The sequence below is a fragment of the Podarcis vaucheri genome (assembly GCF_965113315.1).
Source record: "Podarcis vaucheri genome assembly, chromosome: 1".
Taxonomy (NCBI): domain Eukaryota; kingdom Metazoa; phylum Chordata; class Lepidosauria; order Squamata; family Lacertidae; genus Podarcis; species Podarcis vaucheri.
The window spans coordinates 88,754,843-88,782,420 of NC_138759.1; the positions used below are offsets into that span (position 1 = coordinate 88,754,843).

General features: G+C 38.9%; 1 protein-coding gene across 3 annotated transcripts in view; it reads left to right on the forward strand.

Moving 5' to 3' along the window:
- Positions 1-27,515, forward strand: part of USP37 (ubiquitin specific peptidase 37) — a 33,216-nt gene extending 5,701 nt beyond the window's left edge. For 2 of the 3 annotated variants that reach the window (XM_082237792.1, XM_082237793.1), the window contains exons 5-24: positions 1,187-1,368; positions 1,640-1,711; positions 3,822-3,919; positions 4,931-5,015; positions 6,934-7,095; positions 8,454-8,585; positions 9,143-9,266; positions 10,704-10,909; positions 11,679-11,796; positions 13,367-13,446; positions 13,909-14,073; positions 14,584-14,649; positions 15,708-15,852; positions 16,628-16,883; positions 18,298-18,464; positions 19,447-19,510; positions 20,846-20,961; positions 22,188-22,257; positions 22,702-22,840; positions 23,620-27,515. In XM_082237792.1, coding sequence (XP_082093918.1) covers positions 1,187-1,368; positions 1,640-1,711; positions 3,822-3,919; positions 4,931-5,015; positions 6,934-7,095; positions 8,454-8,585; positions 9,143-9,266; positions 10,704-10,909; positions 11,679-11,796; positions 13,367-13,446; positions 13,909-14,073; positions 14,584-14,649; positions 15,708-15,852; positions 16,628-16,883; positions 18,298-18,464; positions 19,447-19,510; positions 20,846-20,961; positions 22,188-22,257; positions 22,702-22,840; positions 23,620-23,707 — 2,535 coding nt within the window. In that variant the 3' untranslated portion in view covers positions 23,708-27,515. The remainder of the gene's footprint in view (positions 1-1,186; positions 1,369-1,639; positions 1,712-3,821; positions 3,920-4,930; positions 5,016-6,933; positions 7,096-8,453; positions 8,586-9,142; positions 9,267-10,703; positions 10,910-11,678; positions 11,797-13,366; positions 13,447-13,908; positions 14,074-14,583; positions 14,650-15,707; positions 15,853-16,627; positions 16,884-18,297; positions 18,465-19,446; positions 19,511-20,845; positions 20,962-22,187; positions 22,258-22,701; positions 22,841-23,619) is intronic. The other variant, XM_082237794.1, reaches the window with a different exon arrangement.
- Positions 27,516-27,578: the final 63 nt, after the last annotated feature.

Sequence of the window (27,578 nt, forward strand, 5' to 3'; positions counted from 1 at the left end):
ATAATCTTTAATATCTCCTGATAAATTTCATTCCAAATAAAACAGCCTGTGGTCATTCCCACCAGATATGGAAAAAGTCCCTTTATTCCCACGGGTTGATGATTTCACTGATCTCAAAGGTTAAAACTATCTTATACAGAATACAGTAACTTTGCTTCCCGTCCTTCTGCCCCAAATTGTTGCACCTAAGAGAGATTAGGCAGAACCTTCTTGGTGTCTGTCGGGAAGAACAAAAGACTTTATTATTTCATTCATCTATTCAGGGAAGACATTTCTAAGTTCACCTTCAGTAGGTGGGTCTGTCAGCCTTGGCTACCAGTTTCAACTTCTTCCAATCCCAGAAGGTCTCTTGTCCTGCTCAGTGTGGGGAGCAGCCATATTGGTGGCCTCTGACACATATGCTTTCCTTTTCCTGAAGTTTCAGATCAATTTAGAATGTCACATGGGACACATTTGGGGCAATTGTTTCTAAATTTTGTCTTCGAACTAGAAGGAGACAGCCCCCCTGCCCACCAAGAGTGGAGATAGGAAGTTTAGTGTAGCCCTTCGTCTGGAGACTGATGGGTGGAGTCACTCGCAGGATGCTTTTCCATCTCCAAGGAGAAGGAACACTCATGATAAGTTCAAGGTTCCGTTTCAGGCCACTGTTCTTAAAGAATATATATTGCTTCTGACTCTGTAGCACTTGTAGTCTAGTCCGCCAAATAAAGGAATAGTAGTAAGAGGCTGATTGAGACTAAATCTGAATACCACACCTGTATCTTAACTTTATTTGGACGGTAAGGAGGTGCCTCCTAAGATCTTGTTCTTCAAACTGTTCTACTATTCTTTTTGCTTTTCATTTAAAATATGCAACCCGGCCAAAGAGGATTTCTGGTGTGAGGTGGTTACATACAGCCAGGCATCTAGTTAGCCTACACAGGTAGTCTAGCAGGTTGGGATCCTATGCGTGAATCAGTGACTGCAGTGAAGTCTGCTATCATGGCAAATTGAAATATGGCTACTGCAGTAAAATTATGGCAGCTGCTTATAAGTTCTGTATGAAAGTGCCAGTTACTACAGATGTAATCCATATGCAGTGTTTGCTGGGTTGCCAGGTGGCCTGCTGATTGCATATGTGCCACTGACTCTCTAAAATGGGTCCATGATTTGAAATACAGTATGCTTCTGTTTCTGATTCTCATAGACTCCTTCAAAAAAAGGGATTGTAGAAAATAAAGATGAAACTCAACTTCGTAAGGTGCTGGGCAACCCAGGAAGGGCATCCATTAAGAATTCTTCAGTAACTGGAACGCCTGGCTACCGAGTTACCATTTCTAGTCCTTCTGCTGCTTCAACACCTCACAGAACAGGGCTGTTGGAAAACCGGTATGAAAATAAACTTTTAAGGCACTGCAGCCTTTGATATGCATTCATTAAAACATGAATAGCTTTGAACATAGTATTAGTAAACTGCTTTTCCATGTCTTTATTAACACTCTTTGGAAAATGTACTAAAAGCTTTAACTCTAAACTAGCTGGAAGGCAGTTAACCATTTTTGCATTTTATGATAAGGTTTATGGAGGTTGCATGAGAATGTGAGTTGGGCTCACATTGTTTCCCTGTTGACTAAAGGATTTCTCCCCCTTAATAAAACAGTGAAAGAAGGAAAAGGACACCACCTACCTCCGAGATGAATGAAGATTACCCAAAAGAGAATGATTCATCAACGTATGTTGTTATGGTTCTTACTTTTTATTCCCCTCCCCCCACATTAATTCTGTTGAAAAAAGCTCCTTAATCTCTCTTCACTCTTATTTCATAATGCCTCGCAAACATGAAGCACTTGAAAATTGTAATGATTCAGAAATATGGAATGTTGTATGTTTTTAATTTGGTATGCCAGTTAAAAATGTTCTTCATAGTTGCCCTTCATGGTGATTACTGAATGAGTGATTTGAATCTAATGGTCTTTTATAATTTTACTATTAAAATGTAAGTCTAGATTATTATTTTTTTAGCATCAATGAGTGTAGTTATGGTATTTTTAACAATTTGTATTGCTGTGGTTGCCAGTGGAATCAGTGGCATCCTTGAGGACTTCCCCTGAGACCCACAAAGTCTTTGTACCTTCTCCTCACTCCTGCAAACTATATAGAGCTTAAAATGGAAGTTAGAAGAGCAACACCCTTTCCTTTTAATTTAAGCTCTCTGGTTTTTCAAAGTTATGAATAGGCACCTAAGCAGCTGATCAGAAAGAAGAGTGACTGAGTAGGATAAAGGGAGTGTTCTGTGAGAATATGAGTTGGAGAGAGCACAGATGGGGAAGAGCGCTGTTGCAGTCAGGACCTGCTTGTGGACTTCTTAGAAGCATTTTGTTGGCCACTGTGAGACCAGAATGCTGGACCAGATGGATCATCGTTCTCATCCAGCAACACTTCCTATGCTTTTAAGTTCTAGATGGGAAGAAGAAAGTGGGATCCTATATGAGTCAGGAGGGAGAGCATGCCAAAGAGAAAAAGAATGGACGTTAGAAGTAATGTGCACGCACACACAAGTTGGATCTACAGAAATGATTCTCTTGAAATTGTTTTATGATTTTTCAGGAGCCCCCCAAACCACAGGTATCTGTGTCCATTCACTAAAACATAAAAATCATGTTGCAGATACAGTGGTTCCTCGCAAGACGAAAATAATTCGTTCCGCGAGTCTTTTCGTCTTGCGATGTTTTTCGTCTTGCGAAGCACGGTCCGTCGCAACTGCGCCTCTTCAAGCGGCTTTAAGAAAAAAGTGCAAGACGTTTTCGTCTTGCGAAGCAAGCCCATAGGGAAATTCGTCTAGCGAAGCAGCGCAAAACCGAAAAACCCTTTCGTCTAGCGAGTTTCTCGTCTTGCGAGGCATTCGTCTTGCGGGGCACCACTGTATGTTGCAAAAACATGGATCAGAGGCACAGATCCTTATAAATCCTTATAATTTTTACAATGTATCTCCTCAAAATTACAGTCATATCATAGGTCACCTTAGTGTCCAGAGGTGTGTTTCATTTTTCGTTATCATATCCTATACACAAATCATAAATGCCTATGCATTGGGTCATTATTTTTGTGGTGCTAGCAGTTTCTGGATCTCTGACTTTAGTTTTAGTTTTTAATTATTGTGTGCTCTCCCATTGTAAACTGCAATTTGATGCTTTTTTTTGGTAAAACCATGCAAATTCAAGAGGATCCGTTTTAGTTCCAGTAGGTCTGACATTTACTCAGACCCTACGGAAAAGCAGAAGTTTGTGTGTACACACCGTCTGTCTGAGGGAGTGGTGGGGAGACAAGTGAGCAGACAGGCTGGTGTACCCAGCACCGTCTCAAAATTCCATATGGGCCCCCAAAATTTGACAGCCCCCGAATAGTATACAGTGGTACCTCCGGTTATGAATTTACCGTATTTTTTGCCCCATAAGACGCACCTAGTTTTTAGAGGAGGAAAACAAGAAAAAAAATATTCTGAACAAAACAGTGGGTGTATGCTTTTTGTGGTTCATGCTGTGGCCACAGACATGATATGTGATTTGACGGTGAGTTTGGGGTGACCCAATGCAAAAATCCTGAGGATCCATGTAGATCCGTGCTTTGTAACCACGTTTTTGCACCATTGTGGCCCCACGAAACAATGGATGTGTGGATTTTTGGTGCAGGCTGTAGCCATGGACATGCTATGTGATCTGATGGTGAATTTGGGGTGAGATTTTAGGGAACTTGTAATGGTGGTTAATAAATGTAAACCAAGGGAAGTGGTGTACAATATTGTTTTACATAACTTATTTAAAGTTATATGGGTTTATCTGCAGCAATAACAAAGCCATGACTGATCCAGCACGGAAATTCTTATATAGCAGCAGGGAAAAACAGATGAGCTTGAAACAGACTGAGGAGAATAGGACATCAGGTAAAAAAATGATACTGTTTTTGACCATCTTGTACAATGGCTAACTAGTTAAAACTAAACACATTTTGTTTTTATTTAGAAAACTGAGCTTCTAAAAGTCTCTGTATAATGAAATTATCTTTGTTCTCACTTGAGGAACATTAGAAGGTCAAAAATTAAAATGTAAACCATATGCTTGAGGATAGCTGAAAGCAAGGAAGTCCAAATGAGAGTTTTATCTTGATAATTGTTTAAACGGGGGATTAGGAGGAGGAGAGAGTGCTACGATTGCATATTACAGAAATGATTCTGCAATTTTTTTCTGACTTTCCTTTATTATTCCACCATGGTGATCAATAAATTAATTCTCCCTGGAGATAGTAACTAAATTAGGCATTCCGTACTTACATTGAAATTTAGGAGATAGCATTTTAAATTTATTTTGATAAACAATGCACTGTGTATTTTCAGTAAAAAGTAATGCTAAAGTTGACTGTTCCAGGAGTAATTATAATATCACTCAGTAGATGTTTGCTGGAAACTATGTTGGGGAAAGACATGCTTCTTTCTTCTTCTGGCTTTAAATCTGAAGTTTCCAGATTAGCAAAGCAACCCTAATAGTCTACATTGTGCCTCCACATATAATATAAAAGCACATATGTCCTGTCTTGGAGGGTTTTAAAATACTTTGTGTGTAATATAGTTACACAAACACCCACTTATATTGCATAAAACTAAGCTTTCTGGAGGTTAAGTGAAGCCATGACGTAGCTTATAAATCTCATTGCTGTAGCCAAGGCATAAGAGATGTGATAAGGGCAAAAGATTCGCAAGGTTCATATGATATGAAATATCTGTATTTTGCCTAGCAGATATATCCATTGCAGTATTTTATAGCAGGGATGAAGCCTTTGGCAGAAACTAATCACAGTTTAATTGTTGCATCTCCTTTGAAATGTTGACTGTTGGACAGTTGTATAGTTTACTTTCTAAGACAGTTCTTACAGAAATTGATTTCTTTTTCCTTTTAAGGAGTTTTGCCTTTACATTCCTCTTCATTTTATGGAAGCAGATCATCTTCAAAGGATTATTCAGCTGGGAGTTCTAATTTGGACAGGTAAGTACAGCATTCCTTAGCTATTTTCTTTCAAATTCTTGGTCATTGGAGTGCTCCATTCATCAAATGGTGTAGTTCGTTCATGAAAACATCTTATGTTACTCTTAGCACCATTTCAAACGTTTTCTGCACAGGAGTAAACAAATCATAAAATGCTGGGTGCTGTGCTAATTGAATACATCTAGGTGATATAAGAGCTCATACCCTGTCCTGTATAAATGGGTAAATACACACATGCAGATCAGCCTGATACTAGTCAGCAAGACATTTTGGCAGACCTTTGTACCCAAGCAAAAAAAACTATGGCTCTTGGGTTGTTGCATCTTCCTCATCTACTAGCTGCAGCCAGGGAAGCTCCTTTTCTACAGTGACAGAAAACCTCATGGTTGTTTAGTATGTACAAGACTAGAGTACCTAATGGTGCATATGGCTTATGGCTCCCATCTAATGCCTTGTCCAAAAGGTAGTAATCAGCCACTACAGTCAAGGAAAACCTTTATGTTAAACTTTCTTGGGTAGAGTAATACTAATTATAGTCTACAGAAATGTGCACAAAGGGAAACTTGGAATGGGTGGCCATAATTTATAAACTCCATGTTGCTGTAGCTAGGAGGAGATTAGAGCAGGGGTGGTAACCTGTGGCCTGCCAAAGGTGCAGCAATAAAACGGTTAGTACATTTGCAAAGCTAAGCAAGGTCCAGTATAGTTTCAGATTGGATGTGGGGGGAGCGTGTTGAGATTCCTGCATTGTAGGGGATTTGACTAGATGACCCTTGGGGTGCCTTCCGGCTCTACAATTCTATGATTCTATGACTACAACTCCCTTCAGCCTCATCCAGTATGACCAGTAATCACATCCATGGGTTAAAGAGATAGAAAGCAGGTATTATTTTTGCTAAGACTGGTCTAGCCTGCTTCATCTCGTATCTGCTACAACTATGTATTATGCTTCAAACTCCCATGCCTGTGGGGTATTCAGCATGCTAGCCAAATTTTATTTCTGCTCATCTTCTGCTGGAGTATGTTTAGCACTGTGAGCAGCAATGGAAGTGTACATATTTTAAGTGTTTGGGGAACAGATGGCATTTATTTACAGTGGTACCTCGGGTTACATACGTTTCAGGTTACATACGCTTCAGGTTACAGACTCTGCTAACCCAGAAATATTACCTCGGGTTAAGAACTTTGCTTCAGGATGAGAACAGAAATCATGCTCTGGCGACGCAGTAGCAGCAGGAGGTCCCATTAGCTAAAGTGGTGCTTCAGGTTAAGAACGGACCTCCGGAATGAATTAAGTACTTAACCCGAGGCACCACTGTATTTTTTTTGGGGGGGGTATTGGTTTTTGTTTTTGTTTCATTATGTATTTTGTATTCTTCTGTTATGAACCACCCAGGGATCTTTGGATGAAAGGCGGTATACAAATATAACAACAACAACAACAATTTTATTTCACAATGCTTTATTTCAAAAGTGTGATTTTCAAGTGTAAAGTATTTTTAAGGAGAACTTGTTATACATCCTTAAAAACCGTGCAAGTTGAAAAATGAATTTAGAATTCTTTTTACTTCTACTTCCAGCAAGTTTATCTACAACAGGGAGCTGGAAATGTGTTGCTCTTTAGTGGGGTCTGTGACTAATACTCAGAGGAGTCTTTGTAGGCTGTATAAATGTGATTCGTAATCACATATGGCCCTTCTGTGGATGCAAAGCATCCTGCATGTGTGAGAGGAAGAGGAGGAATGAATAAACATTTTGGGAGGCTGTCCACCTTGTGATAACTTCCTAGTGATGCATCCCCATTCGAAGCATCCTCAATGCTCATGGAATATGACTGCTGCTATATCACTGGTGGCAGTAGCCGGCATTGTTATTCTTGAGATGGATTTGATGGCTATTTATCCATCTCGCCTTGTAGGACTAACCTGTTGAATCAGACTCCTTCTGCGAAAAGAAGCTTGGGGTTTCTCTCTCAGCCAGCCCCTCTCTCTGTTAAAAAAATGAGACCTAACCAGGATTACATGGGATGGAACAAGCCAAGAGTCCCCCTTTCCACTCACCCACAGCAGCAACTGCAAGGGTAAGTTTTTAGATTTTCAGTATCTGTGTGTGGGCACACTGTGTGCTCAGTTTAGGTATTGGTTACATAGAAATAAATCCAACTTGTCAGCTTTTTCTAAAACTAGATATCCTTCCAGCACCATATCTCCATGTCTTCATTTTTAAAAACTTATTCTTCGTGTTTGTGCTGTGTGTTTAACATTAAGTTAGAGTCCCTTTGAGCAGGGGCTGCCACTTATGTTCATGCAAACTCAGTATTTAACAATTTAATAGCTTTGTAGATTGTTAAGACAGTGAGCAAGGGCGGACCAGAGTTACCATATTATTCTGTGTATAAGACTAGATTTTTTCCCTTTAAAATAATGTCAAAAATTAGGGGGTGTCTTATACACGGATACATCTCTCCCCATTTTCTTAAATCAGAGTCCGCCAAAATAGGGGGCATCTTCTACATGGGGGCATTTTATAGACAGAAAAATACGGAACTTACATTCTTACAACATGCCCTGTTTTACAAGTAGGGTTTTGAATGTATTTCCATCATCCTAAATCTTTTCCTCTTCTATTTCCTTTTTTACCTCTGCAAATTAAACATGTGAAGTAATGATTCCTTGTATTGAGGATTGCCCATCAGGTTTCTAGAAAAAATCTGTGATAATAAGGAATCTCAGTGTGTGGCAGATCTGTTAGTTTCCCCCTCTTCTGCATTCCTTGCATGGTTCGTTTCAAGAGCCTTTTTGTAAAAAAGAATTTTTTTTTTGTTATGTTTGAAGAAAATTAATAAATCTTCAGATGGATTTGTCACAAGCATCTTCTGGGTAGTTTGGATGATAGTTTATAAGATTAGGCTTATAGACCTTACAAGTACAGGTCTACTACTTAAGAAGCCTAAATGGAATCTGGGATCTAATTGGTTCTTATCTATAAACATCATACAAAGGTTTGTTTAGAAATCTTTCCACACTCTGAGGTGTATTGTTATGATTGTTTTTTATTGCATACTCCAAGCAGACAGACTCCTACTCCTAATCAGTGTGTGTATGCATGTGTGTGCACACTGTAGTCCATGAGTAGGCAAACTAAGGCCCGGGGGCCGGATCTGGCCCAATCGCCTTCTAAATCCAGCCCGCGTATGGTCCGGGAATCAGCGTGTTTTTACATGAGTAGAATGTGTCCTTTTATTTAAAATGCATCTCTGGGTTTTTTGTGGGGCATAGGAATTCGTTCATTTATTTTTTCTCCAAAATATAGTCCGGCCCCCCACAAGGTCTGAGGGACCCTGCTGGAAAAGTTTGCTGACCTTCTGTAGTCAGTGTAAAATATCTGTGTTGGAAATGTTCCAACGTAACAACTTTGTCACGTTGTGCTTCTTCACAGGTTTACCAACTTGGGGAATACCTGTTACATGAATGCTATTTTACAATCTCTATTTTCAATTCAATCTTTTGCTAATGATCTTTTGAAACAAAATATCCCATGGAAAAAAGTTCCAAACAATGCACTTATCAGGTAAGCACCAGCTTTGTGAGTTAAGTAAACATTTTTTCCTAGTACAGCTTCAAAAGAAGCATTCAGATTTGGCATGCTATTTGTAACTCTTCTTGCATATATTTTTGATAAAGTCCTATATTTTCTAAGGTTGCTGCTTTTATTACTGCAGTTCCTCATTTATTGAGCCTCTGCTCTTTCCTCTTTCTTTGCTATGGTAATGAATAGATGTATTGTATTGTATTGTATTGAAAAAGGTTTTGCAAGCACAATAAATGGATGCTTAGAAAAACAGTAAGTCATAAGTTTCCTGGTTATGTGAAGAGGGGCATATCAAAGTTTGAATAATACATTCCTATAAAAAGGGTATTGGGCCAGTCATTTTTTTACTGCTGATACAAGATCCTACTAATAAGCATAACATATTTTATGTGAGTTGATTTTAAAATACATGCAATATAATGGAAGGGAGTGCGAACAAATTTCTAAGGGTATGTTAACTTTGCTGATATTTTTAGCATTAAACAATGCCTAACTTGCTTTTTGACATTTAAATGTCACTGCATTAATTTGTCCAGGCGCTTTACCCATCTACTTGCTAAAAAAGATGTTTGTAGCCCTGAAGTAAAGAAAGACCTACTTAAGAAGGTGAAAAATGCAATTTCAGCTACTGCAGAGAGATTCTCTGGTTACATGCAAAATGTAAGTATTTCGCTTTCTAGCAGCTGAAGTATTTTAAGGAGTGATGTGACCAACTATGGAAATATTGATGCAAAAAGAGCTGCATAACAGTTCGTAGTTTTTCTAGGCAGGTCAGGAAACTTGCAGAGTTAGTGGCATGTAACAGACTATTGACAAGCAGTGGCAGATGCTACAAGGACAGGAGGCCTCGTGGATAGATTTTTCAGTGATCACTTCCTGAATCTTACTTGGTTGTTATGCTTATATATTTTGCTGTTTGCAAAAGAAAAGTACAGTGGAAGCATGTTTTTCAAAAACTTGCTTCTTTCCCTGAATTTTGATGATACAACATTTAAAAAGAAAAGAAAATGAAAAAAAGGAAAAGAAAAGAAAAGAAAAGAGAGAGATGGAATGTCCATTCTCTTTTCATTACTATTGCTGAGTTCTCTTCTCTTTCTCCCTCCCCCAAGCCCTTTGAAAGTTGTCAAATTGCATGTTGATAGGTTAAAAGTTTGTATTTGACCAAAATATCAATATACAATAAAAAACACTGTAGAATCTAATAATATAATAATGTGGTGCAGAAAATATATCAAAGGCCTGAATACATCTCAGCTTCAAAAGGTGTTCATCCTCCTCCTCTGGTTTTTCTTAACAGGAGCTGGTGACTTGATTTAGGCACTACAGTGGTACCTCAGGTTAAGAACTTAATTTGTTCTGGAGGTCCGTTCTTAACCTGAAACTGTTCTTAACCTGAAGTACCACTTTAGCTAATGGGGCCTCCCGCTGGCACGCAATTTCTGTTCTCATCCTGAAGCAAAGTTCTTAACCTGAGGTACTGTTTCTGGGTTAGCAGAGTCTGTAACCTGAAGCTTCTATAACCCGAGGTACCACTGTATAAATGTTACCAGACTTTTTACTTTTTGGATTTGTGTTTTTCAGTAGTTTATGGGTTTGCTTTTTAAAAATTGTACAATTTCCCACTGAAAAATACCGTTTAAGCATGAGATGCATTTGGTCCCTTTTCTGTATACACATAATGTGTGTTTTGGTTCAGTAAAATGTTTGGTTTATTATTATATTTTGCATTCTTTTTTTCCTTTAGCCTCTCTCTTAATTTGCTTTTGTTTGGTTATAGCTAGATCTTTTTTCTGTTTTGTTGTTTTTCACCTTAAATAAAGTCGTGGTTACATATTGGGGGAAAATGAAAACTACAAGTACGCAGAGCTAGTTAGGAGAATTTTAGGTTTTATTAAAACTATGTTTTAAAACTTAGTTATTTGGGATATTTGTAATTCAAATTGAGTTGAGTGTGTGGATTCTGGTATGAATGTATTGTTTTGGGACCTCACCCTCTTTAAGAAATTGAGGTAAATTTGGTTTATATATAAGATACATTTAAATGTATGAATGGGTCTTGAAAGTCACTATTCTAAGGAAATGTATACATGGTTTTAGGATGCTCATGAATTCTTAAGTCAGTGCTTGGATCAGCTGAAGGAGGATGTGGAGAAGCTGAACAAAACTTGGAAAACTGAGCCAATTTCTGGTGAAGACAGCTCTCTAGGACGTATATCTGATGACTTGTCAGCCACCAGAGTGTACACATGCCCAGTAATTGCAAACTTAGAATTTGAAGTTCAACATTCTATCATATGTAAAATGTAAGTATTTTAACAGTCCCCCCCCCTTGTTTCATTGTTCTACGCTTCTGTCTCCTCCCTTCTTTCCTTTTCCTCTGCTCCCCCAAAATCTGCTCCAGAGGTCAGGGTGGGTGGGAAGAGGAATTCCATCACATCCATTGGGGTGGTGCTGGATCTCATGCCTAGAGAGCTATACCTACCATCTATGCTGCTGTCATGTAATACCCATTACTACTAGGCATTCCCTTTGTAATTCTAGCTCTTTTGCCCCAAATGATAAATACTTTTCTACTTTTCTCCCACCCTTCTTTTGTAATGTTAATGTTAGAAACAACTACTTCATTTTAATAAGTGCTATTGTTGTCAAAGAAGTTGCAGTTTGGACCTCTTTTTGATATCCTATTCTATTTTTTAATGTTTATTTTGGTTTTTATAATATTAAATAAAGTAACTGCAAAATACAGCAATATAGAATTCCTATCAATATAAATTACATGTTTCATTGGCTCAATTACATAGCCTCTTCTATCTTTGGTAGCTAATTCAGTGAGAACATTTCTCTTACCTCTTCCACTAAATATATGCCAAAATATGTATTTATTTATTTATTCTACTTGGTTTTTTACAGACTGGTATTACATCTTTTTTGTAATGCTTATTCTTAAGATATCTGAGTATGACTCATATACTCAGAAATTTGGATATATTTATGAGTTACTAATACAACTTGTAATGAATAGGGAATATGTGGGTAGACTAAAATACACGAGGACATTTCTTTTCCATGCAGGTGTGGTGAAACAGTCACCAAACGGGAGCAGTTTAATGACCTTTCAATTGACTTTCCAAGAAGAAAAAAACTTCATCCATCTCGATCTATCCAAGATTCCTTGGACCTCTTTTTTAGGGTATGCAATATACAAGGCTTTTTAATATCATTCAGCATCTCTTTTATTAACAGTCCCCCCCCCCCATTTCACCTTCGAAGTGTCTGAATACTTCTTGCTATCCATTCTTTTCTTCATGCAAAGCTAAGGATGAATGCGTAGATTTGCATGGGTTCCCCCATCAGCTCTAAGTGAAGACTTATGTCCTTTGTAGGAATCACTGTTTGGTCAGGTGCTGTGCTGGCACTAGTTGAACAAGACTCCAAATATTACAGAAGCCCAAGCTTCTGCAGCAATACTCTGTTCTATATGTTATGATTTATTTAAATATTTGTAGGCCACAGTTTTCATAAAAGTACAACATGGTAGTATATACCACATACAAAGTTGCAATAAGATCAGTAAAAACATTAATAAAAACTGCTAGGGTGAAAGAATTTTGCATTTTGAAGGCCTGTCTGAATAGCACTGTTTTCAGGAAACACCTAAAAGTAGGCTGGGATGATTCCTGACAAGTCTTTACTAGCAAGGAAATCCATAGGGCCTGCCACATTAAAATCTTGGTTCCTAGTAAAGGCCAACTGAATCACAGGGGCATGGGGGGCCACCAGAAGTGCCCCATCAGAGGATCTCAGTGATCCAGGTAGAGCACGAGGAACTGGATGGTTTTTAAGTTACTTTGAATCTAAGTAATTTAGGCCTTTGTGAATTATGCACGGAGATGGGGAGTGGAATGAGAGAGAGAGAGAGAGTCAATGAAAATTGGTATATAAATCTACCTTTGACACTGGGTGGCCAAGTACAGGAGAATTTGCCCTTGGTTAGGAATATTAGAATCGTCTGTCCAGTTTTTGTGTTTGAATCTCAGATAAGCGACACTTCTCCAAGTATATTGTAGTACTTACTTTGGGCAATAGCGCAGAGAACACATATTGAGAAGAAATAACTTGATTTTACACCACTCAGCTTTGACCCCACACATGGCAAAGCTACCTTTCCAACACTAAGCTTATTTGTCCCACTATTATTCTAATTATTTATTGAATTTATATACCTCCCTATACCCGGGGGTCTCAGGGTGGTTCACAGAATAGCTAGTTGGAACGTACAAGGCAACTTATGTAACCATTTAGAGACCAGTAGCAAAATTCGAACCAACAATATCTAACATATGCTGATCAGACCTCAGCAGTATCCAATCACATTAATGAAACCTATGCTGCACATTTACCTGGGAGTAAACCCCTTTCAAAGCAGAACAGCTGCTGAATGAAGATGCATGGGTTTGTACTGATTGATAGAATGAAACACTTCTTTCAGTGCTGCCATACTGTTGGGTTTAGTCATATATCTGAGCTGATTATAGTTCCCATAAAGCTGGAGTCCATAGGGTAGCCTCTGCGCTAGACAGACACCAGCCTCCCGCAGAGCACTATAATCGATGTGAGCCATACAATTTATTTGCCAATTGCATTCTGAAATAGAAAGTGGGTCTCTGCACTTCTGAGATAGAAAGTTACGTGTTCCTAAAATAAAGTTTGATAGATTACAATCCTTGTATTGTATTCATTGTTTGTATTATGTCTCTCAGGCAGAGGAGATAGAATATTCTTGCGAGAAATGCAATGGAAAATCTGCTCTTGTTACACACAAATTCAGTCGGTTGCCCAGGTAGGTATATGGGCTTGGTACAAAACTGTATGAAAATACTAGTAACTTTCAGGATATATAGATGAACAAAATGAATGATGTGTAAAAGTTTAATGTTGGTTTAAAAGTGGCTGCCTTCCTCAACTGTAAATGTAGAACAAAATAATGTTAGCCCTGAAAATAGGAGTTCAGTAGATGGCCTTGAGGATGCTTTATAGCATCGCTGTTTGACAGAAGGGACTTGCAGCTGCAGAATTTTCATTCTAACAAAAATTGTGGCATACTTTGATGCTAGATGAAAAACTATACATTCTCATGACCTTTCCCACCCACACAGTTTTACTATGTATTGATAGCAAGCTGGGGAAAGAGCACCAGGTCTCTGTGTTGCGGGAGAAGTATTCTGTCTGGGAATGAACAACTCCTTTGTATCTTTGTTAAAAAGACATTTATGAAGTTTCCAACTGTTTTTGTGTCTTGAAGGGTCTTGATTCTTCACCTGAAACGGTACAGCTTCAATGTGGCACACTCCCTCAATCACAAAGTTGGACAGCAAGTGGTTATACCAAGATTTTTAACCCTGCAGTCACACTGTACAGAAAGCACAAGGTCCCCACTTAATCTGGGGTGGAGTGCACAGTCAGCAATGTAAGCTATTCCTTTTATTCCTCCTTTACCTACAAGCCTACAAACATCTTTGAAATACTTCGTGATAGATACTTTTCTTTAGGAAAAGGTCGTGATCATTTCCTTTTTATATTGCGTTTAACCAACTTGATCTTAGAGGTTTGACTCAGTTGTCCTGTTCTGCAGGTCGTTCTCGCTGGTCTATGACTTCCAGGGCATAACAAGGAACTTGAATAAAGTTAATTGAGGGTGCTAGTGGGGGATTGCTCAAGAATGAGGATAACTATAAAGTGTAGATTTGGAAAAATTAGTTAGACAGGAACAGGCTTCAGCAGTGCCCATTGCAAAAAGTGTAAAGGGATAAGGTATTTTAACATATATTTTGTAGCATTGTATTGTTAATCCAATGCAAAGGTCTCTTGTCACATTTCTTTAAAGATATAGACTAGAGTTTGGGGTCACCATCAAAATGGTCATGCATAGTAGGCTTTCAAATGTCATGCTGTAAACATCTGCTTTTGTTTTAATTAGCTCTCGACCACTGAAAGTATCCCAAATGGTGAATTCCTGTTCCGCCAGCATTTTCACGCCCTGTCGGTAAGTAACAGGTTTACATGGCTATGGAACCTGCAGTGAATAAGTATACAAAAACAACCCTGATTCCCCTTACTTTTTTATTGTACATCCTTGCTTTTATAATCAGATTAATTCAGTGTGGGGATTAGCAAGCAGGCTGAAGCATGTTGGACATTTGGTAGCTGTATTTTCTCCACTTGGTTAAATTGTAGATAAAAGTAACATTTTACTGCTGTAGCTGTTTCAAGCTAAGACCCTGTCTGAAACAATCCCAGTCTGACAAATTGTTTCTCCTCTCTGTGGGAATGAGCCATGTTCCTGTGTGAGCCATGTTCCCTCCCAAATGCACCTGGCTTCAGCAAAACATTTTGGTTTCTTAATGCACAGCTTTCCAAGCCGACTGACCCAGCTCACTTCATATTCATAATGACAAGTGAAAAGGATGTGTCATGTATTTTATATGGATTACACTGAAATAGTAAATTTTAGCATGAAGCATTCTATGAGCAGATCCACACCGTACACTTAAAGCATATTTACAGCGCATGGCTTCCCCCAACAATCCTGGGAACTGTAGTTTATTAAGGGTGCTTGGACTTTTAGCTCTGTTTGTGAGGGAGGAATTACAGTGGATTCTTTGGGGAAGGTCATGTGCTTTACACGTATGATGTGGATTTGCCCTTTGTATATTATATCTGAACCAGTTAAAAATTGCTGAGCTGGTTACCAAACCATTTTTTAAAAAAGTTATTGAGTGACCACCATCAACCATCAGTGACTTGGAAAATGCCATTGAACCAGACGGAAGTTTGTAATCTTGGTGCTCAAGAGCTGCAGGAATACTAATCCTTACCTTGTGCAGAACATTCTAACTGTGGATTAAGAAATTTTTAATATCTTATTGTTAAGAGTCAATGTTAACTGAACTATAGAATTGCAGTAGGTTGATGGATTTATTTGAATTTGTGTATTAAAATTGTATAGCTGTTATGTGAAACCTCCTTTTTTAACCTGATGTTATTTGTCCCTGGCAGACTTTTTCAAAGGTAAGGAATAAAGGTTCTGTGTTTACTTTTCAGAAAGTACTCGTTCAAGTTTAAATGTCCTAATCTAAGCACCCTGGATTCAGACAGTGAAGATGAACCGCTGAAACGTCCCGTTGCAAACAGCCAAAAACAATGTGATTTCCAAAGCAGGGAACAGCAACGAGAAGAACTAGAGAAAGTAAGGAGAGGGTTATGGGCAGGAGAAGCAAACATGCTCTGTTACCTGTCTTCCCCAATCTAGTGCTGTTCATATACTTTGGGCCACAACTTCCATCAGCCCCAGCCAGTATAGTCTAGTTGGGGGAGCTAGAAGTTGGAATACAAAACAACTAGAGGACATCAGGTTGAGGAAAGCTGCTTCATTGCCCATATGCAAAGCTGATGATTGAGAGGACAGGAATAGGGAAAAGTGCGCTCTTGCTCCTCCTGTCTTATCTGCCTGTCTCTGTGTGGGTGTGCACAACTGTGAAAAGCTATGGCCGGTGCCAGCCCAGTTGGGAGCAAGTGGCACTAAAGCCTGAAGAGGAATGAGCAATCCAGGTCCATAAAACATGGTTCACATTGCCAGACATCTCATTGCTGGTACCTTCTGGCTCTTTTACACATTCTTTTCATCTTGAGCTGCTTTGTGTGGAGAGATTTTCAAACATTTGAAGTGACTCATGGACTGGTGTAAATACTAGATTAGTTCCAAATAGCCATAAGTTGGTGTGGACATGCACTGAAAAGATACACTGCAGTGTATGCAGCAATGCATCAGGTGGTAACAAATGGAGAAGCCCTTCTCAGGGCATAACTGTGCCTCTTGAGTCCTGAAAACCCGACACTTGTAGATCTGGTGATCAGAGACAGCTTTGGCCCTCAAGAAAATGTCGCACTAGTTTTGTGAGTGGTTAGCTCAGCCTCTGTGGTAGCCATACATACCCAAACCATTGTGCCTTTATCACCTGCAGGGTTCAAAGAAAATCAAAACAGAGAGTGATAAGGCTTCAGAGCCAACAAATGCTGGCTTTGATGGAATGAGTGAAGAGGAACTTCTAGCAGCAGTCCTGGAAATCAGTAAGAGGGAAACATCACTGTCTCTGAGCCATGATGAAGACAAGCCCACAAATAGTCCAGACACTGGCTTTGGAGATGATGAGCTGCAGGAATTGCCAGATCATATGGAACCTATGGATGTGGAGAAGCCTAAAGCCCTTGCAGAGCCAGGTAAAAGTAACATTTCAAACAGTTTTTCAAAAGTAATATATCATTTTCTACATTTCAAAGACATTTTACAAACTTTAAAATATCCAATGACTTCCCTTCTTCTCCTTCCATGGTTCATATTATATATAATACTTTCCTGCATATTTTACTATAACCATTCAAATCAATTTTCCACTTTTACATTGATCAAATATTGTTTGTTGAATTTATCTTCATGCTGCCAGCGTTTTCAGCTGTGTACAATTATTTTCCATATATTCAATAAACATTTCCCACTCTTCTTTAAATAAAATCCTTTATTATTTTATTCACATAATATACATTCTTTATAGCAAACAACTCCAAAATACGCAGACAACCTTTGTAAAACTTTTTTTAACTGCTCATCCATGTTTTTGACCAACCTTTTGGTTTTGTCTGAATTTATTTTAAAACCTGCCACTTCTCCAAACCTTTTAATTTCTTCCAGCAGTTTGGGAATGCTCTCCAATGGTTGTTTCAATGTTAACACCACATCATCAGCAAATGCCCTTAATTTATAGACTCTACATCCCACTTCAATATCTTTCATTCTGAAGCAAAATTTCTAACATCAAGAAAAATAACAACAGAGATAGGGGACAACTTTCTCTGGTTCTTTTCCTTACTTGACATTTGTCTGAGAGAATATTATTTACTAATACGATGAGAGTTACCTGTAGCTCCATAAATCTATTCTCTTGGTTTTCCCAACACTCTGGAGCAAATTTGGGGAGGGCACAGGGAGAGGAAGTAGAATGTTTTTTTTATGCAAACACAAATCCTTGCACTAACACAACCATTTTGGATACTGTCCTATGTTGATCCTTTCACATGTAAAAATATGGCTACCCATTTTAAGTTCCACTTTTATTATAAAAATAAGCATAGGTTACTTAACTGTGATGGCTTATAATTGGAAATGGAAAAGAAGACACAAAAAAGACAACCCATGTGGAGAATCATGCAAAAATTGCCTTCTATTTCTCTTCATTCTTAGAAACTTAATGTAAAAATAAAAAATGGGAATACCAAATTAAATCAGAAGTCCAGAAAGGCAAAGTTTAGGGCGAGCTTGGTTTCTCATGCTGCATACTTCAGGCACATAAGTGCAAATAATCTTTGCTCAGTGTGATTTTTTTTAAAGGTGTGCAATAAAATACTTAATACTACTCATTTTTAAAGGCTTGATCAAGTGGGGAAATGTTCTTCACTTCAGAAAACACCCCCCCCCCGCTTGATAGAATTCATCCTGAAATACCAGTAGATGTCACTCTGCTCCTGAGACTTGGGTAGAATGAAAAGGACTTAGCTGGTGACCACCAAGAAAAGTTCCCCCTGCAACTGCTGCTAAAAACAAAATTAAAGCATCAACGTGGTATTTTTGTTTCCATAGGTTTTGCCAACTTCCCTGAGATAACTAAAGATTTTGATGAGAATAAGGAAAATAAAACTCCGGAAGGCACTCAAGGGGAGGTTGATTGGCTGCAACAGTATGACATGGAGCGAGAAAGAGAGGAACAGGAGCTACAGCAGGCTTTGGCTCAGAGCCTCCAAGAACAAGTAAGAGCCAATGCTCTTTCACAAGCACTTGGAAATCAAAGCAGCCAACCAGAGATTCCTTCTCTGGTGATAGGAAATCACAGGGCACAGTTAGTGTCTCCTTTAAGAAGACGTATAAGAGGGGTTATTTTAGCCTGCTCCATAACATGGTACAAGATACCTTTGTTTACTAATCTTTGGCGGGGAGTGGGGAGCATTGAAGAGCTTTTGTAAAGTTGGATTTGAAAGCTTTCACGAATACTTTCAAACTGATGAGCTGAATAGGCATAGTAGTGTTTAGGGAAGTTTTTAATGTTTGATGCATTACTGTATTTTAATATTTTGTTGGAAGCCGCCCATAGTGGCTGGGGAAGCACAGCCAGATGGGTGGGGTATAAATAATAAACTATTATTATTATAGTCATTGGGAATTATTGTGAATTATGAGGGGAAATACTCTAAAAATAAAAGGGTTTGTCTTATAACTGCCCTGATTGAAGTAAGTGAGAGGGCTTTTGGGGAATACAGAGCCACCTACCAATGAAATCTGTTTTTTGTTAAGCAGCAAGCATTGATACTCTTAGAATTCTTCTTAAATGCAGCAGATTTTTCCATTCTTCATTAATGGCTTGTGTCCTCATTTAGCTTTAGGCAGAGAGTAGCATACGTTTTGCTACATTGCGGGAAATTCTGTTCAGAACTATTGTGCTTTGCAAGCAGTTCACATTCATTTCAAGACTTTTCAAAAGAAAAGCTGTAGAGAGCTTGTTGTGGCACTTGGGGACTTGCTGTGTTGCATACCAAACTTGAGCAACTTGAACAACCTTTTAATTAAGGCTGGCCCTGTGGAACATTTGGGCTCTGGCTGGTCTCAAACGTGCCTGCACAGGGAATTAGGTTTGTTGTAGAAACTAGAGTTGCATAGTTCTCAGTGGCAGTAACAGAGAACCTATAAAAAGAACAGGAAGTGTCTCAGTGAACTAAGTTTGGTTCTCTACCCCAGCAGGAGGCGCGGGAACAAAAAGAAGATGATGACCTTAAACGAGCCACTGAATTGAGTCTGCAAGGTGAGATGTACAGGAGAAAATAGGGATGAGTTTTCATATCATTCCACAATTGCTCACAGTACTTGAAAGGAAGCTGGTATTTTGTTCTTTGCCTCATTTGTATTACTTTGTGCTCTAGTCCTTCCAGTTTAGGTTCAATATAAAAGCACATTCAGCTGGTAAACTCTGAAACACAACATGCAGATCAGTGGAATTGTTTTATTATTCTTTCTTTTTTTCTTCCCTTGAAATTCCTCATTTTCTGTCAGAGAATCCTCATTAAGTTCATATTCCAGTTTCATTTTCTGCAAATTTTTGGCAGCAACTCTGCTTAAAAGCCTTTGTAAAAAGTAAATGGTTTAAGCTCTCCCCCAAGTGAGTTTTCTTTGCCTTCCAATGAATACAACGGGGGGAAATGTGTTTGTTTGGTAGACAGTTACAGGACATAAAGGAATTGACTCATATCATTGCAGCATGAAAGCACAGATAGTTAAGAGATGCAAAGTACTGGTTTTCTACTGAAGGCTTTTGCTACTAGAGAGAGGTAGATACAATGCTGGTAGTATTTGTGGGCGTAGCAGAATGCTCTATAGGCAATCATAGCTTGTTTTCTGTGGTTCCTTCTCCCTTTCAGTTTGTTCTGCTGACCAACTGTACTGTGCCTTGTATGTAGGCTGATCTGTGATCCACCAATCCTGACCTGTCTTACCGAGTCAGTGGTAAAAATGTGAATGTCAAATTTCCAAATCTGTAAAACTTAACAACATGGAGTTTAATCCTGGTTTAGGTGATCTACAGCAAAAGCTATGACAAGTGGCATAACTTTCATATGCAAGTAATTAACTCAAAGCAGAACTTTTTTATTTAGCAGTAAGCAGAGTTGGCTTCAGAGTGTTATTATTGCGATGATGGTGGTGGTGGTGATAGTTCTGTGAAAACTAAAGCAGAAATGTTACAGAACCTCAAAGCTTAAAATTTCCCGCTACTTAGAAAAAGTTGCATGTATTTTGCTCAGTCCAGCAACTATTAAATTTCTATATTTTGATCACTTCTTGCCATGAGCGAAGAGGCAAGATGCTAACACACTAGTTGCATTCCACCTTTTAACTGGAGCAGCAACATTTGAGAGCAGTACCTCAATGAAGCCTTAAAAGGATGTTTCCTTGCATAAAATTGAAAATACAGAAACTATTTGCTGTGTGTATATAGAATATTTACTTGATGCCCATTATTACAGTGCTTTATTTAGCAAAGGAGAGGGAACTATTTTGGATAAATGGTGTGCTGGTATATTGTCAGTTTTGTGATATGCTTATGATCAAGGGTCTTACACAGTATCATTTTCATGGTGTTTAGAGTTTAACAGCTCTCTTCTGGACAGCCTTGGCTCTGATGAGGACTCTGGGAATGAGGATGTTCTGGACATGGAATACTCAGAAGCAGAAGCTGAGGAATTGAAAAGAAATGCTGAGGTGATGGTCTGGGCTATTGGGACTAGCTCCCATTTTATTACTATACGTGGAGTAAAAGCATATATAAATGCTTACGGGGAGCTTTTCTGTTTTGATGGTTCAGCTTGTTTGATATGATATCCTTAGCTATCTTTGAGACTGTTTGTAAAGTTCTCTCAGTGGGTGGTGTTTGAGACTTGGGTTTAAATGCCTGCCTCATCATTTGGATGAGTTACTCTTCCTCTTGGAGATGAGGGTGGAGAAATAGTGATTTCCCTTTAGGGAGAAGGATGGAGTGGGGGAAATGCACATCTTGATTTGTTGGCTAAGCAGGGGTGGGGGACTTGTGGCCTTGTATAGATTGTTGAACTCCAGTTCCTATCAGCTCTAGCCAGCATGACCAGTGGTCAGAAACTAAGGGGGCTGTAGTGTAGCAATGTCTGGAGGACCACAGGCTCTGCATCCCTGGGTTAATTAAGCTGGTATTTCATGCAGCACAGTAATTACATTATTGGTAAGATAAGTTTCTTAATTGTGAAGTAATCATACTGTTTAGTATTATGTTGAAGTTTTGTTTTGTTTGTTTGCTGTATAAATTGAAAAGATTATTTTTATACTCAAAGGAAAAGGTTTTACAAGCCCTTCAACCTGCATTCCTAAAACCCAATTTTTAACATAGTGAAGTGTGACGGTAACTAGCCTTCCCTTTTAGAGAATGCAGGCAAACAATTATTTTTCCACTGTTCCTTCATACATCTTGAATATGGTTGTAGAGATGTTTGAGACAGTCTTCTTCCTCACAATTTTCTGGCTATTGTGCCTGTTGTATTCTGTTGATGTTTCAGAATAGTTTCTTTGTGCTGTCTCTCTCCCTGCTGGTTTACACATGCCCTCTAGGAAATCTTCCTGTTAGTGCATTGTAGGCTGTGACCTAGGTAACACCCAGTAAGGTCAGAGTTTCCGTACTGAGCCTTTTGGAGCTCTGCATTGGCACATTGACGGCATTCCAGTTTCTGGGGTTTTAACAATGATGAGAGCTAGTTTAAAAATGAGAGGAAGTTAAGGCTGTATGTTCTCTGCTCCTGAGTTACCCGTAAGCTTTGACCTGAGCAAATTAGCAATATCTCAAAAGGTTTACTCCAGTGTTTGGCGCCATAAAGATTTTATGGTAGCTAAACCATAATCTACCTACCTTTCTCAGTCTGGTAGAAGAGCAAACTTAAACTAATAATTGACTTTTTCCTCAGACAGGAGAGCTGCCCAACTCCTATCGACTCATTAGTGTTGTCAGCCATATTGGAGACACTTCCTCCTCAGGTAAGGCAAACATCACTTCCTTGATAGCTCTGCTCTCTACAGGAAAAGTGTGTCTCTTGTGTTTTTTCAGCAACCAAAACCACAAAGGAAAAAGAAGAAGATTGTTAATATTTCATTTTGTGTGCTTGGGGGAAAAAAATCAGTTTTCCCAGAACCAACAGGGTTGTTGCCTAAATTCAGCAATTGAGTTAAGCTCACTGAAGCCCATAGAAATAATTATCCAAGAGAAACCAGCTATTTTAAGTGGAATTCATCTTGCTAATTTAAATCAATCATTTTCAAAATAGCAAAATGCAGTTTGTACTAGGGAGTGTTATTGTCTTTCAGTTTATTAATTAATAAACAAATTGGCTTGAAAATACTTCTGACCCTTAATGTAGTCTGGAAGCTACAGTCTATGGTGTTCTAATATTTTCTTTCTCTTTCTCCCCCATCATATTGAAGGTCACTATATTAGTGATGTGTATGACATTCGCAAGCAAGTATGGTTCACATACAATGACTTGGAGGTATCCAGAACTCAAGAAGCCTCTGTGCAGAGTGACAGAGACCGGAGTGGCTACATCTTCTTTTATATGCACAAGTAAATGCACTTTATGTGTCCTCCCCAAATGGTCCAATCCTTTTTTATTTGCATTTGCATTCTCTAAAATGGGCTCATGTGTTTCTAATTCCTGTTTTCCTAGTTGCTAGTTATAGTATGGCCCTGAATAGCTTATAAGAATTATTGGAACCTGTTTTATAGCCCCTTGACTGGGAAGGTGCAAAATAGCGAGGCTGTAACTCTGGAACCTGAGCAGATTCTCTTGCATGCATTTTGCCTGTCTTTTTCACCCTCTACATCAGGGGTGGGGAATCTCCAGTCGACAGGCCAATCTTGACCTGCCAGGAGGCCCAGTTTTTTCCTTGAGGCTATCCCCACTTATCAGCCAACTGATATCACTGTGTGATGGCAGCTGATGGATTGGGTGGAACAGGGTTCAATCCTACTGGATACTGCTTCACCAGCACATTCCCTGTAGTCCCCTGCAGAGAATATGATTGAACCCTACACTCAGCAGCTGGCGAGCAGAGAGTTCAGTCCTGCTAGGTGCTGCTTTGCTTGCAGGTTTCTTGTGGGAAAAGCAGACCTAACCCTGGCTGGCCAGCTTTGACTAGTAAATGGGACCTCTCACCTATCACTCATCTAATGTCATCATGAAGTCAGCTGGTTGACAGGTGAGTGGCCCCACCTGTGGGGTACAGGAAGATAAACATCTGGCTCACTAGGCCCAGAAGGTTTCCTACCCCTGCTCTACAGCTTTGCTTCCCCATTAAAAGCTTTCCTTCTTCTTTGACATGAACCTCTTTTGTGTTTCCCAGGGAGATATTTGATGAGTTGCTAGAAACGGAAAAGAATATGCAGCTGCCTTGCACGGAGGTGGGGAAGCCAGTTCGGCAGCCCATTTGAAGCACGTCGCTTTAACTGAGCACAAGTGATTTCTGACCTTTTGCCTGACATGCAAGAGCCACAAACCCCCGAGAACTCAGGGCGTAGTTGAGACAACCCCATGGAATAGGAGGAATGGACCACTTCACGCCTTCCTTTTGAATTTCAACCATGCAGCTAAGCTTCTTTTACCTGGAGTTTCCTTCTTATTCTTTTGTTTTAAATAGTCAAGGAATAATTGTGCCAGCAGCCATGGCGTTAATCATGCCAGAGGATTGAATGGCTCCTTCAAAAACTCATAAAAGGATGGTGTGAGAAGCGACTGCAAGTTCGCCCATTTACCTCTCACAGGGAAACCGAGAAGATGCTACATATTGGGTGGTTTTCTATGCCTTCCCTACACGAGAGCAAAATAAGCAATAGTCTCGAATCTGGTAAATATTGTGTACATAACGTGAATTGCAAAGTGCTGAAGGCTGACTCAGCTAAATGGAGTACCCTGGCATTGCTGAAACTGGGACACCCATGGTCTTTAATAAAGGATCACACAGATCCAGGAAACAAACTGTCGGTGCTTTGGAACCCATGGATTACATCTTCACATAGTTCACTTTCGTCCTTGTTTTTAAAATTAAAATATATACTATATAAATATATATATATAATTTTTAAAGTTTTTATTCTTTTTTGACTGTGTTCTTTTCTAAGTACTGCCATTTGCAGAAAGGTTTTATTTCTCTGTGAGCATTTGTGTGTATAATCTGTATTAGTCTGTGTATATATATCTACATATATATTAGCTGTGTTTCACTGAAGACTGTCCCGGTTTGGCAATGAGAGAGGCAGCTAACTGGAAGTACAAGTCCTGGCTTTTGGCAGGCCTTTTTTTACCAGTGCCCAGCTAGTGCTAATCAGTAAATGAAGCACGAACGAGAGTTCTGTTTTCCCTGTGTTTGTGTTGGCTTTCAGCCCTGAAAAACTGCACGTGCTTGAAAGTGTGTGTGTGTGTGTGTGTGTGTGTGTGTGTGTGTGTGAGATATCTTTCCCAGCTTTACTCTGTTGGGCAAGAGTTGTATGCCAACAGATGAAATATTAAAATGTACCTGGATTTATTCTAGTTGTGTGGTAAGTGCAGTTAAATCAGTTGAAAAAATCAGAGAACTCTCAAAAGTGGTTATTTGATGTTTTCGAGACATTTCAGGGTGTAGATGTTAGGGTTTGGTTATTTAATAGTATTTAGATAACACGAAATTCATTTTGTAGCTTGTTTGACAAAAAGAACAAGAAAAATACTATCTAGAATTAATTTGTTTCAGTTCCTCATTTTAATACTGGAAATTTATTCCAGTTTTTTCACTTTTGCTTTTGTGGCAATAAAATTGCTAATTATTGAGGTGCCTCTTGGTTTGCCCCTAACTCAGACTTTTCTTTTGAAAAGGTTAACAGGTGTTGAGAGGGGTTGTCATCACCCCTTCTTGGCAATTGTTTTTAATTACAATTAGAACTTCCTAAGAAATATAATCCTTTGACTGGAAGACACAAACCATGGGCATTAGTAGGCAACAGGTATTACCTGTTGTGGAAGGATTTCCCTACAGGGCTTATAGAATTACAGGCTGTGTTAGGCAACTCTGAATGACATTTGCTGTGTCAAGGGTAGTAGTAGGGTGATAACTTTATTATTTGCTTGGCTAATCTGCCAAACCAAACAAAAGTTCTCCCAAGTCATACTGCCAAAAGCATAGTGTTTAAATTTATTCTATCATTGTGATTTTGCACTGTTGACGGTCAGAGTTATTTGAATGCGCTTTTTAGTAAGGAATAAGGGGTTTTTCTTTAGGTGCAAAAGAGGAACCTCAAAACGAAATACTGTTCTGGAGTAAGGCTGTACATCTCTTACTGATTCTGAGGTAGTGCTGTCCATCTCTCTCCCCCCACTACCACCACCTCTCCCTCGAAACTCCCAGATAAATGCATTAAGTAGTTGTCATGACACCTACAGGTTCATATTGATAGCATGGTCAAGATAAATTAACTCCCATATTTACAGTCAAAATATTATAGGTAGGTGTCATAATAAGACAGTATAGAGCATCCAGGTTCAGGTTCAGAGTCATCCGAATTGTCAGGAATGTGGACTCATTAGAGCAATCATATGTTTTTGCTTCATCTAGTATTGAGAATGCAACTTAGCCAGAAGTGATTGTAAGCCAGTGATTATGTCAAGCTATGGCAACTTTCTAAATAGTTTTTTGCCCCTTAAGGTGAAATGTGCTGGCAAGGAAGGTACTATCTAGCGCTCCCTCTATATATGTAAATTTACATTTACATCCTTGTTGGCATTTGCAGTCCATTAAAATCTGTAGAATGTGTTGTGCGAGGGAGATTTTAAACTCAATCAGTTTTTATTGTCTACTGTTTTAACATGAAGTGCTGAAACTGTGCAAGAGTTTACGTTTGTACAGTTTTCTCGGCCATTCAGGATTACATTTAGAACCAAATTTTAAGTATGTGGTTTATAGCATTTTGTACTATAGGTCATCTTGAGAAATACAGAAACTTTGGGGACCTAAACAGCAGTGACTTCCTGCTGCTGTCTAGAATCTTGTTGCCTGCTAAAGGGAAGGTTTGTTTTTAGAGCGGTGTGATATGTAACTTTCTGAGACATTATTCTTGGGTTCAAAAGAAGGAAGCAACTAAACATGAGTTCATCCAATAGAATTTATAGTTTGGTTCATGCCTGCATATTTTAAACCTCACTTTTCTACATTTGCCCTATTTTTGCTGTATTTTTCTGCTATATTTACTTTTGATAAAGAAAAATAGCCATATATGTGTTTGCACTAAGTAACTAAACTCTCCATAACCTCCACCCCTCCCCAACAAATCCTGTATATAGCTGGATTAATAAAATAGCTCAGGTTGTTTGCTAAAGAAAACTTTAGAAATCACCATGCACCTATTTTTTAATGAAGATTTTTCCTTATATAAAAAAAGCTTGTTCTTTCTAGCCATGGGCTAGAAATTGAAAACCTAAGCATGCAAATATAGGGCATTAGGCATCAGTGTTTCACTTAAAGTTAAATCTGTCCATCAGTTTTGCCCTCACTACTGGAAGATGAATGCTCAGTGTTTTATAAATGGAGTCTGTGGAAATAACCTTGAAGATACAGAGGATTCCAGTGATTTCTCTATCCTGGGCTCCCTGCCCCCTTCCACCATGGGGGAGTCAACAGCATAAGGTGTACTACATGTTTCAGGCATGCAGGGTCTTTCAAGTACTAAATGGGTTAACAAAACCTGCTTGCCCTGCAGCTAATTAAAGCTGGATTAATTATAATTAAATAGTATTTCATTGGAAATCCATGGAATTTTTCAGATCCCTGTGATGGGAGTTTGGGGTAAGATGCGGAGCTGAGTTTCTGTACAAGAATTGGTGTTCTTTTTGAACCAGTGTAACATGGGGAGTGAACCGTCTCGGAATGAAAATGAAGTGGGTGGGTTGTTGCCCCTATGCTACTTCCCAGTGTTAACCTACTTCTTTGCTCCCCTGCTTCTTTAATAAGTTATTCTCTAAAAACTTAGGGGGAGTGAGTGAGTTGGGGCGAGAGTTCTTGTCATGTGTGTTTGAGGCAGTTGTCTTGGGGATTTTTTTTTAATGTTGGGAGTCACTTTGTGTCCCTTGACACTTAATGTGGAGCAGCACTTTTCTGTGTTTTAGCAGACTTGTTTCTATGTATTCTTTACTAAATTCTGCCTTCTTTTCTTCCTCTTTAAATGATGTGTAGATTGATTTCAGAGAAATTAAACACTCTTCATTAATGCTGAATCTCGTTTCTTTCTTTTTTTAAAAAAAAAAAGATTCAGGTGTCTTACAGCTTTGTTTAGCACA